Source organism: Hyperoodon ampullatus, assembly GCF_949752795.1.
Source record: "Hyperoodon ampullatus genome assembly, chromosome: 1".
NCBI lineage: Eukaryota > Metazoa > Chordata > Mammalia > Artiodactyla > Ziphiidae > Hyperoodon > Hyperoodon ampullatus.
Window position 1 is genome coordinate 220,308,547 of NC_136914.1, and position 13,604 is coordinate 220,322,150.

A 13,604-nucleotide genomic window follows, 5' to 3' on the forward strand; every position below is an offset into this window, starting at 1 on the left:
CTGGCTCTGCAGCCATCCACCCGCCCGGCTCCAGGGGCAGGGTTACGCCCATTGGTTCAAGGCACTGGACCACACTGCTCAGATGCTTTGGGATTTTAGAAAATCAGCAGCTGAGGCCACCGTTTATTTCCTTTGAGGCGGCCCATGGCTCCGGCGAGTTAGAGGGTGGCAGCGATAATGAACGCCAGCAAGAACACGGCAATGCACTTGACCGGCTCAAGTTCAGGTCACTTTCTTTGGGGTGAGAGGACAACGGTGGCAATCATGAAGCCTGGAGTACCACTAGGACCAGCAGCTGCGCCCGACATATCACAAGCTCTGTCCCCTTTACTTCTCCCGACTACCCAGGGAAGCACATGTGGCTGTTGTGCCCCCGGACAGAACAGGAGATGGAAGCTTGGGGAGGCTGGGTCACACGGCTGACGGCCGGCTGGCCCAGGACTGGAACCTGGTCTGTCTGACTCCAGGGCCCAAGCTCAGGGACCCCAAGCATGGTTGGGCGATGCATGAGCTGACCTGTGACCTGTCCAAATCAGCCATCATCACTGCCACTTCCTGTGATGCAAAGGGGTCATAAAGTCCAATCACCTGTCTCAACAAAGCTCATTCAGAATCTTCTCGGGGAGGAGGTCTGTCTGGAGAGGTCCTGGCTGATGGTCGTCTGGCTGAGTGCCTCTCATAGGGAGACTCAGGGGCCTTGGGTCCCTCCTCCTCTCCCAGCATCCTTCCCACAAAGCTGTGGAGTTGGTGCCTGGGGGCTTCTGAGCTGGAGGGGAAATCTGTCCTCTAGATGGTCCTTTCCCTCCTGGGCTGAAACTGTATTAACCTGCAGCTCCAGCAAGTTCTCCTCAGGGGCCACTCCGGGCTGTGGGAGCCCTTGCCGAGGGTCCCGGCTCGTTCCCCAGAGCACGCAGCTGGGCTGGGGGCTCTGCGTCAGCTCAGCCCCTTCTTTCTTCCTTGACGCCTGCGCCCGCCATGATGCCACCTAGCTGATTCTTCCATTAAATGGCAAGAGAGAGGCAGGGAAGGAGGAGGCATTCACGTCTGGGAAAGGAGTCAAGCGAGCGTTACTTGTCCAGCTAAGAGATCCGTGTTTCTCAGGGCACTGGCACGGCCCACACTAGCCCAGCTCCACCTGCCCTGGGTAATGGAGGGCTGGATCCAGGATCAAAGCCCTGCACTCCTGGAAGTATCAGCCCTCCTTTATTTATGCCTGGTCCGTCCACCCCCAGAGACAGGTCCCCAGTGGATTCTAATAAATAATCATTGAATTTGAATTTGCTCATTTGTCTTCACGCCCCTCTCCCCTCTCACAACGCCTCAGAATCCTTAAACTTCTCTCCTGGGACCACTGCCACGAGGAAGAGCTGGAGAGCCCCAGGAATTCCCAGATCTTGTGAAAACAAATGGTCCCCAGGCAAGTTGGTGGGCACCACCCCCAGCAGAGGCGGGACACGGGGCCAATGGAGTGTTCAGTCTGGCTGGGACAGGGTGTGATTTGGACATCACTCTTGATTCATGGAAAAATATTCTGAAAGTGCCCTTGGCCGGTCTCATACAGGATCTGACTTGAGGGAATGACTTTGTGTTTCCAAAGTCATTGGAAAAATTATCCCCTGTCGTCCCCATGTGTCAAAAGTGACCATTTTATGAAGCAAGTTGTTTCAAAACAAGAGTGGATGTGTGCCTGTGTGTACAAGTCTTCTCAAGGGGAGTCTGATTTCAACCCAGCCCTGACCTCAGCCACGTGTGGAAATTAACCAGAGTTTAGTATTAACGCTGTCCAGAACTGATCCTGGCACGAGCTGCTAAAACAAGTTACCCACTCATCCGACCTTTCTTTCTTCTTGATTCTACCAGAAAGTGCTTTTGAAGTGCCTAAACTGGCCACTTACTCAAAGGGCAGCATGTGTAGAGGGGGAATCAGAAACCCTGGGTTCAAGTCCTGGCTGAGCCGTTGTTTTTTCATCTGTAAAATGGAGCTGATGATACTTGTCCTGTCTGCCCCTTGAGAAGTTTGTGAGACTCCAGTGAGAAAATGTATCCTGAAATCCTCTGTACAGTTATGCGTTCCCATCATCATTTAATGAGTATTTGTCGGGTACCTACTATGTGGTAGATGCAAGGGGAATATAACCCTTTGTCTCATTACCACCTCGGGGAGCAGCCCCCCTCTGCTTCCACACTCCCCCACCCATCCAGAGAGAACCAGGCGCCATCTACCCCTGGCTGGTGAAACCGCTAGTCTCTGACATGACTTTCACGAGCCCCAGCCAATTCCAGAAAGGAGTGTTCTGAAGGCCTTTTATTCCTCTCTGCACCTCTGCTAAGCTTCCCCAAGAAGTGTTGCTTTCTGGACCGGGATGTGGGACAGAACTGGATGCCACTCTTCCTTTGCCTGCGTCTGCACGGCATCACCAGAGGTAAGCCCCAGCCCGTGGGAGCACATCCAGGGGAGGCTGTTGGGGACCTGCCACACCCCTCAGCCACTCCCGAGGAAGCCCCACCAGACGTTTCCAAAGGAATCAGCTGAGATCTGGCTTTGTCATTTCCAAGGTGTGTGACTTTAGGAAAGTCAGTTGGCTGCCCGGTCTCAGTTTCCTTGTCTGTAAAATGGGGATAATCAGAGCTTCTGTAAAACATGATGATGGATGGAAGGGGCTTACCGATTATGAAAGTGTACTCAGTGCCCAGGGCTGCGTGTCGCCATCTAACCGCATGCCCTACCTCTTAGAGTGGCATCCCCTCTGGGTCGCTCGCTTGTTCGGCAGTTTGGGAGAAAGCTGTGGGTCTGTGCTCCAGGCTTGAGGTTACTCATGCTCTGGGCCCAGAACAAGGCAGCTGTGACTTGGAAAGAGAGGGAACTCTTGGGGAGTGTGTTTGGGGCAGCCCAGGTGGCCACCAGTGAGAGCTTTGCATCTGAAAGGATATTTGAGACCTTTTTCAAAGCCATTTCCAGTTATCCAGATAGAATGAGTAGCTCCAAAACCCACAAATGGTTGATGGAGCCCAGAGAGTTTGTCCAAATTGCTTCTAGACACTCCAAAGACACTCCAAAGACACTGTTTATCAGATCTCAACCCTCCCTCCTTGGGCAGGATTGTGGCCGGGGGCTGTGGACCCTTTGGGGGAAAGGGCCGTGGGACGTCCCACTTGGGTTCCACACATCTAATGATTCCTGGGGCCCGGGAATGCCCGCCAGTCCTCAGCTCCCAACTTCCTCCTTTTTCCTTCCGTAAATGAGATTTTTGCAGTTCTCTTATGAATAAATCCGTAAGAATGTCCCCTTTGTGCTTCTTCCAGGCAAGGATCTGGAGGAGCTAAGGCACATTAACTTCTTCCCTGAATCCTGGCTCGTCCGGGTTATAGCCGACCATTACCTCGCGGTGAGTCACCAGCTCAGCGCGGAAACAGTTATCAAAATTTATTGCCTTTGCTTTTTCTGGAGATGTGTTTTGCATTCGAAACCTCTGGGCCTCTGAGGTGGGGAAGTATCTGGATCCTTCCCCAGGGGAAGTGGGAAGAGCCAAGCCTGGAGGGGAGGGGAGAGGAGGCCCCGCCTTGGAGCCCAGGTGTTTAGAACATCTGTCCTGTTGACCCGGAGAGTCGGGGACAATTGGCCACACGGCCCTGCAAACAGAGTCCCCTCACAGATACAAATGTCATGTGCTTATTATTGAAAATTTTCAAAATTCAGAGAACCTGAAAGAAAGAAGACACATACTCTCAGACCCATCACCCCAAAACAACCATCGCTAACATCTTATTGCATTTTATTGCCTTCAGGTCTTTTTAAAAAAAATATACTTAATGGAATGTGCTTCTTATCACCATTTTTACTGGCTGCAAACTCTTCCACCAAGAGGATATGCTACAAACAGTGCTACTTGACCTTTCCTTTATTGTAGAAAAGTCATGGTGTGTCTAACTGCTAACTATTATAAGTAGGCTGTGTGGTGAATGCATTTGCACATAATGGTTTATTTTACTATACTTAGAATTATTTTCTTTTTTTTTTTTTTTTTTGTGGTACACGGGCCTCTCACTGTTGTGGCCTCTCCTGTTGTGGAGCACAGGCTCCAGACGTGCAGGCTCAGCGGCCATGGCTCACGGGCCCAGCCGCTCTGCGGCATGTGGGATCTTCCCAGACCGGGGCATGAACCCATGTCCCCTGCATCGGCAGGCGGACTCTCAACCACTGCGCCACCAGGGAAGCCCTAGAATTATTTTCTTATAGGAGAACCTGAAGAGTAGAAAATACTGGCCCCAAAAGGAATGTGCACTTTTGTTCTTGATAAATATTAGCAAAATTTGGACCAAATTACTCCTTCCCCAGCGATAAATGAGGTGCCTTTCTTTGAACAAGCTCAGCAACATAGAGCATTTTCCTTTCAGATCACTTCTGTCAATTGTGAAATGAACAATAGCATCTCATTTTTTAATATGCATTCCCTTTATTACTAGTAAATATGAATATTTTTCCATGTGGCATTTCCCCCTTTGTGAATTGTCTGTACCAACTGTTGTGCTTCTTATGTGTTTCCAATCATGCATTTTCAGAGATGAAGTGAGGCAGTGTTTGAGTTCTGAAGATTTATGAGTCACTGGTTGAAATTAAATTCAGCTCAACAAATACCTATTGTAATGTGCAAACCACAAGGCTCAGTGCCCCGCGCAGTAGATAACCACTCCGTGGAACCGTGCTTCTCTGGGACATAGCTCAAAATTGTGTTCTAACCGAGCAGAGGATGGAAGGGGCAACAGAGAGAGAGGGGACAGTCTTGGGGCTGGACACCTCAGAAAGTCCCCCACCTCCCTTTTCATGTCCTTCTGGCCCCTGCCACCAATGTCATCCTCCTGAAATTTGCTCCCTCCCGGCCCCCGCCCTCACGTGGAGCCTGCCCATGGGGCCGTACTTGCTCTTGACTTTATAGCCATGAATATTCTCTGCCTTGTAATCGGGCTCCTGCTGTGCACATTTTATTTCTCAAGTAAGAAAAAAATGCTGGGGCATTTTTCTTGTTCTCATCTTTGCATCTTCTGAAAGCATTGAGCATGGTACCTGGCTAGTAGGTTTTCAGTAAATACTGTGGACTGGATTCATGGGTGAATGTAGGCTCCAGAGACAGGGTTGTAGGGATCAATGTAGTGAAGATGATGTGGGGGGATCGGGCTGCTGGTAAGAGGTGTGTGTTTTCCTTTCAGCTGGAGAATGGGGGCGACATGGCCCACGTGAAGGATCTTACCAACCAGGGGGTGAGATTCGGGCTGCTCTTCAAGCAGGTACTGACCGCTGGGCCCGAGCCAGGGGAAAAAACATCCCGTCCCGTGCTTGGTTAGAGACCTTTGTACAATGGCCACACTCACTTCCGCCCTCTGGTAGGGAGGCCGGGGCAGAAGAGGAAATCATAGGGGTCTCTCCTGCACACGTGCCGCCCCCTTAGAAGGAAAATGCACAAGACGGGGCCCTGGGACAGGCCATTCAGTCCCTTGATGGGCACATCTACGATTCCCATGAGGGTGACCAACGGTCCCAGCTTTCCAGGGTTGGAGGTGTTTCCTGGAGATGCAGGACCTTTCTGTTCTAAACCCAGGAAAGGCCTGGGCAAACTGGGATGAGTTGGTCATCCTCTTCCCCACCAACGTGGTGAGCTGCCAACTGCCCGAGAAGAGGTTCCACTCTGAGCCCGTGGTTAAGGTTGCAAGGGCGACTGCTCTGAGCAGCTCTTTAGATGGAGCCCAGAATCAAAGTGGCAATGAGTTAGGGAGCTCGGCTGAAAAGCCTCTGGGTGCTCAGTCACCAGGGGAGCCTGGGCGGCTGGTGGCTGCCCTCTGTCTCGGGCTCCCTCGATCGGTACAATTCTTCAAGCAATGGCTGCGATCCTCCAACATCGTTAAAGCCGCCCCAGTAGTGATCTCAAAAGAATTCGTGTTTTACGGGTTTGGGGCCCTGAGTCTCTCATCAGAGACTCCCCTCTGGGTCAGGCCTGGATGGGCTGTGCTTGCAGGGACCTGCCCAAGTGGACAGATTGCAGACCACAGTGGCCAGGACACCCTGCAATACCGTGGGCATGGCAGGTCTCTTAGGCCTATCAGATTGGAGCAAAATGCTTTGTTTCAAAGGTCTGCAGACCACGGGTCATCTAAGAATGTGCCAACTCATTCTTCTCTCCACTAAGGGGGGCAGGCAGAGCAAATAGTATTGCCACTGAGTGCCAACCTGTAAGGATTTGTAAAGTCGTTGCAGTTTGTCTTTTCTTTTGTTTCCCGGGCTAACATTGCTGTTGTGTTTTAAATCACAAATTAGTCACTTTAGCAGTTGTAGCTAGAATTGGTTTTGCTATGTTTTCTTGCCTTTGAATACTGAAGGTTTTTACCCCTGTCACTTTGTTGCTTATCTTTCCCCAATTAGGAGTATACTACACATTCAGAAGTGATTGCCATATATGGATTCTTCTTTGAGATAAAGGGAATCAAACATGATACTACTTCCTGTAGTTTTCATATGCAGGTAAGGACAGAGCACAGGAGAGATATGTCTCTGAAACAGCCTTTGAGATTCAGAATCAGTTCATATTGAATTAATAATAATTGATTAAACATTAATTACTGGGCTTCCCTGGTGGCGCAGTGGTTGGGAGTCCGCCTGCCGATGCAGGGGACACGGGTTCGTGCCCGGTCCGGGAAGATCCCACATGCCGCGGAGCAGCTGGGCCCGTGAGCCATGGCCGCTGAGCCTGCGCGTCCGGAGCCTGTGCTCAGCGATGGGAGAGGCCACAACAGTGAGAGGCCCGCGAACCACAAACAAACAAACAAACAAACAAACAAAAAACATTAATTACTAATTCATTTGTAATGTGTTGTAAGCCTGGTGCTAATCATGCTCATGGTCATGATGTCATTTGATTTTTGCACCAACATTGTGAGGTTGCTGCTATTAACCCATTCAATAGATAAGGATCTCAAAACGGAGTGTCTTCATGTTTGTATGGCCTCTACTGGTAAGGCCCAGGTTAAATGATAGTCCTCTGGAACCACATGTGGGGCTCAATTCATTTTCAGTTTGTACATGCTGGGGGATGCTTTACAGGTGGCCATTCTTCTGTGGAGGTAATGCGTATGCCCATAAAGCCAGAGGGAATGGTTTTCTCTAGGGAGGCAAAGCAGAGGCTGTGAACAGGATGCTGGAAGAGTCAGGAAGGTGGATGCCTTCACCTCCGTGCACCTGCTAGACTTTCAGGGGAGGCAGGAGAGCTGGGTTTCAGAGTAGAGTCTGAATTCAAACCACCTGGTGAGCCGTTTGATCTTGGTGAGCCCAGGAACCCCCCTGTGTCCACTTTCTGACCTTTAAGATGGACAAGGTAATAAGACCTACCTTCCTAGGTTGCTGTGAGTATTAAATGTGTTAAATTGTGCAGAGGGCTTGGAACAGGGCCCTGATGATGATGATGATGATGACAACTATGATGGTGGACCCCTACCTTCCACTTAGGGTTTCAATCTCAAAAACTTTAAGCTCCTTGAGAAACCATATCTTTAATATTACCATATCTTTTCATTACCACTGCCAATCACAGAAGAGGAACGTAGGGGTGGTATGTTTGTATTATGAGTGGATAAATGAATGAATGCATGAATGAGAAACCTGAGGTTTCATCCAGCTTGGCCACTACCTCTTTATGTGTCCTTGAGCGAGTCACATCTCTTCTTTGGGCCAGTCCTTGGTCTTCAGTGACTCACGCGTTTCCCTACATAATGGATTTTACTGGATGGAAGAGATGAATTATGTAACAACAGGAGTCGAAGTGCTCATATGAATACTATGTTGGTTTTTTAAACTCTGGCAAAGCGATGTGAAGACCTTCCCGTTCAATATAGATTGACTTCATGGTGCTTTCCTGAGTCGGCCAAACCCCAGTCCGTTGGCCAGTGGTTTGCTCACAGTGAGGGTTCAAATGCCAACCGATTCAGCAGCAGCTGCATGTAGGAAATGGGGCCATGGGGAAACGCTTCCACCCTGTACACATCAGACAGGAGGGCCGATGTGGCAGGGACCACGTTTCGCTAACTCTGGGTCACCCAGGTTTCGGTTCCACCTAAGGTGGGTCACCCTCCTTGCAGAGAATAAGCCACACCGACTTGGAATTCGCCTCCTCCATCTATGAGCACAGCCCCATCAGCCTGAGAGCAGAGCCCAGACCCTGGTGGACGGCAAGTGGCAAGAGTTCACGACAAACCAGATCAAGCAGAAGTTTGGGTTGGTCAAGTCGTCCTGCAAAAGCCACGTGAGTGCTTATCTTTTCTTTTCTCTTTGATTGCTCTTTTGCTCGTTCTCTCCTCCACACTTTTTTGGGGGTCACTGACTTTATACCTCCAGCAATCTACGGGGGGAGATTTGCTCAGTTTCTTAAGGATTTTCACAGCTCCAAATAGTGCTAAAGAAAAACCTGGTAGGATGAAATCTGGGCGTACTGAAAACGATAAGCCAAACCAGACTGCCTGATTTGGGTCACACCCGAATCATTTTATAAATACCGAAGGGGACTTTTAGGGGGAGGTGGAATGTCTGGTGGAGCGTATTTGCTGCCAACACCTCCTTTCTTGCCGGGACATCACCTTCCACCAAAATCCGTGGCCCAGCCCACCCGCCCCTGGCTCGTCCAAGGAGAACTGAGCTCAGCTGCCTCAGTGGGCCACCTCAAAATCCCGGTGGATTCAGTACCTGGCCTGGCTCCTGATGGCTGCAATCCAGAAATTGCTAGAGAGCCTGCCTGCAGTGCTGGGAGGAGCCCTTTGGTCTGTGAATTTAAGCCCTCACTGCCCTGCAGAAAATGGGACTTGACCTTAAACCAGAGAGTAATTCTCAGTCCTGGCTGCACATCAGAATCACCTGGCCCTTTGCAAACTCCCCAGGCCTGAGAGCCACCCAGATAAGACCAGATATTCCATGGTGGGACCCAGGCATCGGTATTTATTTATTTATTTTTTTTGCGGTACGCAGGCCTCTCACTGTTGTGGCCTCTCCCGTTGTGGAACACAGGCTCCGGACGCGCAGGCTCAGCGGCCATGGCTCACGGGCCCAGCGGCTCCGCGGCATGTGGGATCCTCCCGGACCGGGCACGAACCCGTGTCCCCTGCATGGGCAGGCGGACTCTCAACCACTGCGCCACCAGGGAAGCCCCCATCAGTATTTTTTAAAGCTCCTCTAGTTATTCTCTATGATGTTAGAAATCAGAATAGCAATTTCCTTGTGGAGGCGGGAGTGGAGGAGGCTGGGATATTGACCAGGAGGGGATAGGAAGGAGATTTCAGAGGTACCTGAAATGTCCTTTATCATGATCCGGGTGGTGGTCACACAGGAGTGCTCACTTGTGAAAATCCATCAAGCTGTATCCTTAAGATTGGGGCACTTTATTGTATTTAAGTTATACTTAATTTTTTTAAGGTTTATTTTAAAAACCTTCCCTACATGATTCTTAATGTACATCCAGAGTTGAGAACCAGCATCTTATACAATTGCTAGGCCTTCCTCTTTTTTTTTTTTTTTTTTTTTTTTTTGCGGTACGCGGGCCTCTCACTGTTGTGGCCTCTCCCGTTGCGGAGCACAGGCCCCGGACGCGCAGGCCCAGCGGCCACGGCTCACGGGCCCAGCCGCTCCGCGGCATGTGGGATCCTCCCGGACCGGGGCAGGAACCCGTGTCCCCTGCATCGGCAGGCGGACCCTCAACCACTGCACCACCAGGGAAGCCCTAGGCCTTCCTCTTTCCCCTTCTAGAGGATGATTGCGTTTATCCTGAAAGTCCCGTTTGCTTTGTTTTGTTTCGTCTTTTAGGCCTTGAAAATACAAACTGTGGGCATCCCAATCTATGCAAGTTTTTCTTTCGTCTTCTCATTATCTTAACAGTTTTCAGAAGAATCTATGGGATTTTTTTTCTTCCACTGGTCCATGTAAAAGGAAATAAGATAACATGAAAAGGACTGCTCAAGTATTCAGCTGACTCTCCGAGTTAGTAATGGTCTCAGAACTTTGGCCCACTGTCTTGGTCTGTTGGGCTGCTATAACAAAACACCACAGATTGGGGGCTTATAAACAACAGAAATTTGTTACTCACAGTTCTGGAGGCTGGAAGTCCAAGATCAAGATGCCAGCAGATTCCACATGGTGTCTGATGAGAACCTACTTTCTGGTTCATAGACGGCTTCTTCTCGCTGTGTCCTCACATGGTAGAGGGGGCAGGGAGCTCTCAGGGGCCTCTTTTAATAAGGGTACTAATCCATTTTACGAAGGCCCTGCCTTTCCCTCATGACCTAATCATCTCCCAAAGGCCCCACCTCCTAATGACATTACCTTTAGGGGTTAGAATTCAACATATGAAGTCTGAGGAGACACATTCAGACCATAGCACTCCCATTTATATCGTTTGAGGATGGAAAGGATCAGAGCCATGAGTCCATTGCCATCATTGACCCCAAAGCTCCCTGAGTCCAGCCCTAACTTGATGCACTCTCAGAAGCACTCCTATGGGAGCATCAGCAGTAACAACATACTCCAGCTGGAAGCCCCAAGGTTCCCCCCCCTTTTTTTTTTTTTTTTTGCGGTACGCGGGCCTCTCAGTGTTGTGGCCTCTCCCGTTGCGGAGCACAGGCTCCGGACGTGCAGGCTCAGAGGCCGTGGCTCACGGGCCCAGCCGCTCCGCGGCATGTGGGATCCTCCCGGACCGGGGCAGGAACCCGTGTCCCCTGCATCGGCAGGCGGACTCTCAACCACTGCACCACCAGGGAAGCCCCCAACATCATGTTTAAGAGATTCATCCAGGTCTTCCTAGGGAGCAGTAGTTTGTTTTCAAATAAGCAGGATCGTTTCCCCTTTTATAACACGAAATGTTACTTCTATATAATAACAAGCTTGTTGAAGAAAAATGAGAAAATTCAAAGAAGACAATAAAATCCAGTGGGACTCCCATCGTTCAGAAGTTTGGCAGGTGACCTTCCCGAATTACCTTTAGATGCACTTGGAGTTTTCTTCCCATTCAAAATGGGATTCTGCAATGTGTTTTTCCTTAGAACCTGATTTTTTTTCTCTCTCCAGATAGATGATTTCTTTAACAGAGAAGCACAGCCTTGGGAGAAGCAGGCGATGATGAATTTGCCTTGCCTCCAAACTGATGGTGCTAAGTCGGAAAAGTCACTTGTCATTTCCCTTCTGTGAACTGTGCTTCCTTGTCTATAAAAAGGGGATAAGGCAGCCCCTCGGCCTCCCTCGGGGCTATGATCCCTGCGGCCACGACTCGTGTAACAGCCCCTTGGTAAGCAGCCCCTGGGCAGAGGTCGGGGTGCGGCTCGACTCACTGGCTCTGGAGAAAGAGCAGCCTCGTGGCATTTCACCAGGGTCCTAGGGGATAATGGGGAGGAAAAGAATGGAAGACTTCTGAAAAGCAAGTCCGTAGATGTCCAAGAGAGAAGAGGCTGTTTGGATGCGCTGCTGAAACATGAATATCCACTTTCTATGGGAAACCACTGTCCTGGCTCAGCTATTTGGAATATGCAATGTCAAGCTCCCGGAGTCTGCAGGATTGGGAAAACCTCGCGGAACAGCAGTTCCAAAAATGCCTCCCTAAAGTGACCAGTCACACTGTGAGGGTCCAAAAGGCAGGGATGTAGGAGAAAGGCAACCCCAGAAAGGATGGGGTAAGGGGCTGACGGGCCGGGCTGCGTCCCCTGACTCAAGGGCCAGAGAATGGAGGCACCCGACGCAGAAGGACTCGGGGCGTCAGGGACGGGAGGTGATGTCATTTCTACCTCCTCACTGTAAGAGCGGGGAATCAGGCCCAGGGAGCTGGAGTGACAGTTCTGGTTTAAAGATGTTACACTTGACGCCCACCCTCTCACTGAATCCTCCCAACGGCCCCCCCTCCCCGTGATGTAGGTGTATTTTCCACATCAGTAAGAGTGGCAGCTGAGGGCTTCCCTGGTGGTGCAGTGGTTAAGAGTCTGCCGGCCAATGCAGAGGACACGGGTTCGAGCCCTGGTCCAGGAAGATCTCACATGCCACGGATCAACTAAGCCCGTGAGCCACAACTACTGAGCCTGCACTCTACAGCCCGCGAGCCACAACTACTGAGCCCATGTGCCACAACTAATGAAGCCCACGCGCCTAGAGCTCATGCTCCACAACAAGAGAAGCCACCGCAACAAGAAGCCCGAGCACCACAACGAAGAGTAGCCCCCGCTCGCCACAACTAGAGAAAGCCCATGCGCAGCAACGAAGACCCAACACAGCCAAAATTAATTAATTAATTAATTAATTAATTAAATTTTAACAAAGAGTGGCAGCTGAGCTTCAGAGAGTAAGGCAGTTGTACATCCAGGTTCCTCAGAATGGCAGAGCCGGGGCCACCACGGGCCTGGCCACAGGACTCACCTGTTTCCATTTCCCTCCACAGGCCACTGAGAAGAGGGGAAAAGTTTGTTTATTTATTTATTATTTATTTATTTATTTATTTGGCTGCATTGGGTCTTGGTTGCTGTGCGCGAGCTTTCTCTAGTTGCGGTGAGCGGGGGCTACTCTTCATTGCGGTGCGCCGGCTTCTCATTGTGGTGGCTTCTCTTGTTGCAGAGCACGGGCTTTAGGCACGTGGGCTCAATAGCTGTGGCGCACGGGCTTTGTTGTTCCACGGCATGTGGGATCTTCCCAGACCAGGGCTCAAACCCATGTCCCCGGCATTGGCAGGCGGATTCTTAACCACTGCGCCACCAGGGAAGCCCAGCAGGCAGATTCTTAACCACTGCGCCAGCAGGGAAGTCCCGAGGGGAAAAGTTTTAAGGTGCTTAATTCAAGTATTTATTGAACACCTAATACATGCCCGACAGAACTGTGTGCGGAGCATCTGGGCATGCTGGGCCGTGCTGGGCAGAGTGCCGTCACATGGGAAATCACATTTGATTCCTCTGGGGGCGTTGGGACAGGGCAAGGGTGGTCTCACTGAGGAGGTGGCACGTAAATGGGCCGTGGAGGATGAGCAGTGTCCTTGCAGGTGGAGGGTTGCTGGGAAATGGTACAGGTGAAGCTGAAACAGCTGAGAACAGGCTCATGTCCAGGTCCAGGACTCTTGGACTGAATCTTCACCAGAATCTCCTGGTTGCTGGTGCAAATGGACCCCTGGCCCCCCAGCTGTGAAGGCTGACTTTGCAGCCTAGGAGACACCCAGGAACCTGCACTTTAACTCCCAGGCTTTGGGGAGGCAATGCGGGAGGTCTGGGATCACTCCCAGAAACAACTCGGATCGATCTGAAAATGTTGATTCCATAGCAGGGGTCCCCACTGCACCCCACATACCCAACTGTCTTTCTTCTCCAGTGAAAAAAAATCCAATAACAACAACAAAGCTGTGAATCTATTTCACCACACTGGCTGATTTTATTTTTAAAACCAAATTTCCTGTATTATGAAATATAGAACTTTAAGGAGGCACCCTCCTGTGGGTGGACCATTTACTATAGTGCAGAGTCCACCCTTTTCCACTAGGGGGCGAGGTCTGCCTCAAAAGTGGGAACCAGAATTTCAGTGGCAGAAATTTGCAACTTAAAAGCTCATCTTGCAGGGT

At 50.5% G+C, this 13,604-nt stretch overlaps 1 protein-coding gene across 1 annotated transcript in view; it reads left to right on the forward strand.

The window, feature by feature from the left end:
• Positions 1-9,901, forward strand: part of BTBD16 (BTB domain containing 16) — a gene marked incomplete at both ends in the record, with an annotated part of 50,453 nt that extends 40,552 nt beyond the window's left edge. Inside the window, 7 exon segments of the mRNA XM_079712106.1 lie at positions 2,332-2,423; positions 3,304-3,386; positions 5,206-5,283; positions 6,413-6,511; positions 8,122-8,191; positions 8,194-8,285; positions 9,833-9,901. Coding sequence (XP_079568232.1) covers positions 2,332-2,423; positions 3,304-3,386; positions 5,206-5,283; positions 6,413-6,511; positions 8,122-8,191; positions 8,194-8,285; positions 9,833-9,901 — 583 coding nt within the window.
• Between the last annotated feature and the right edge of the window lie 3,703 nt (positions 9,902-13,604).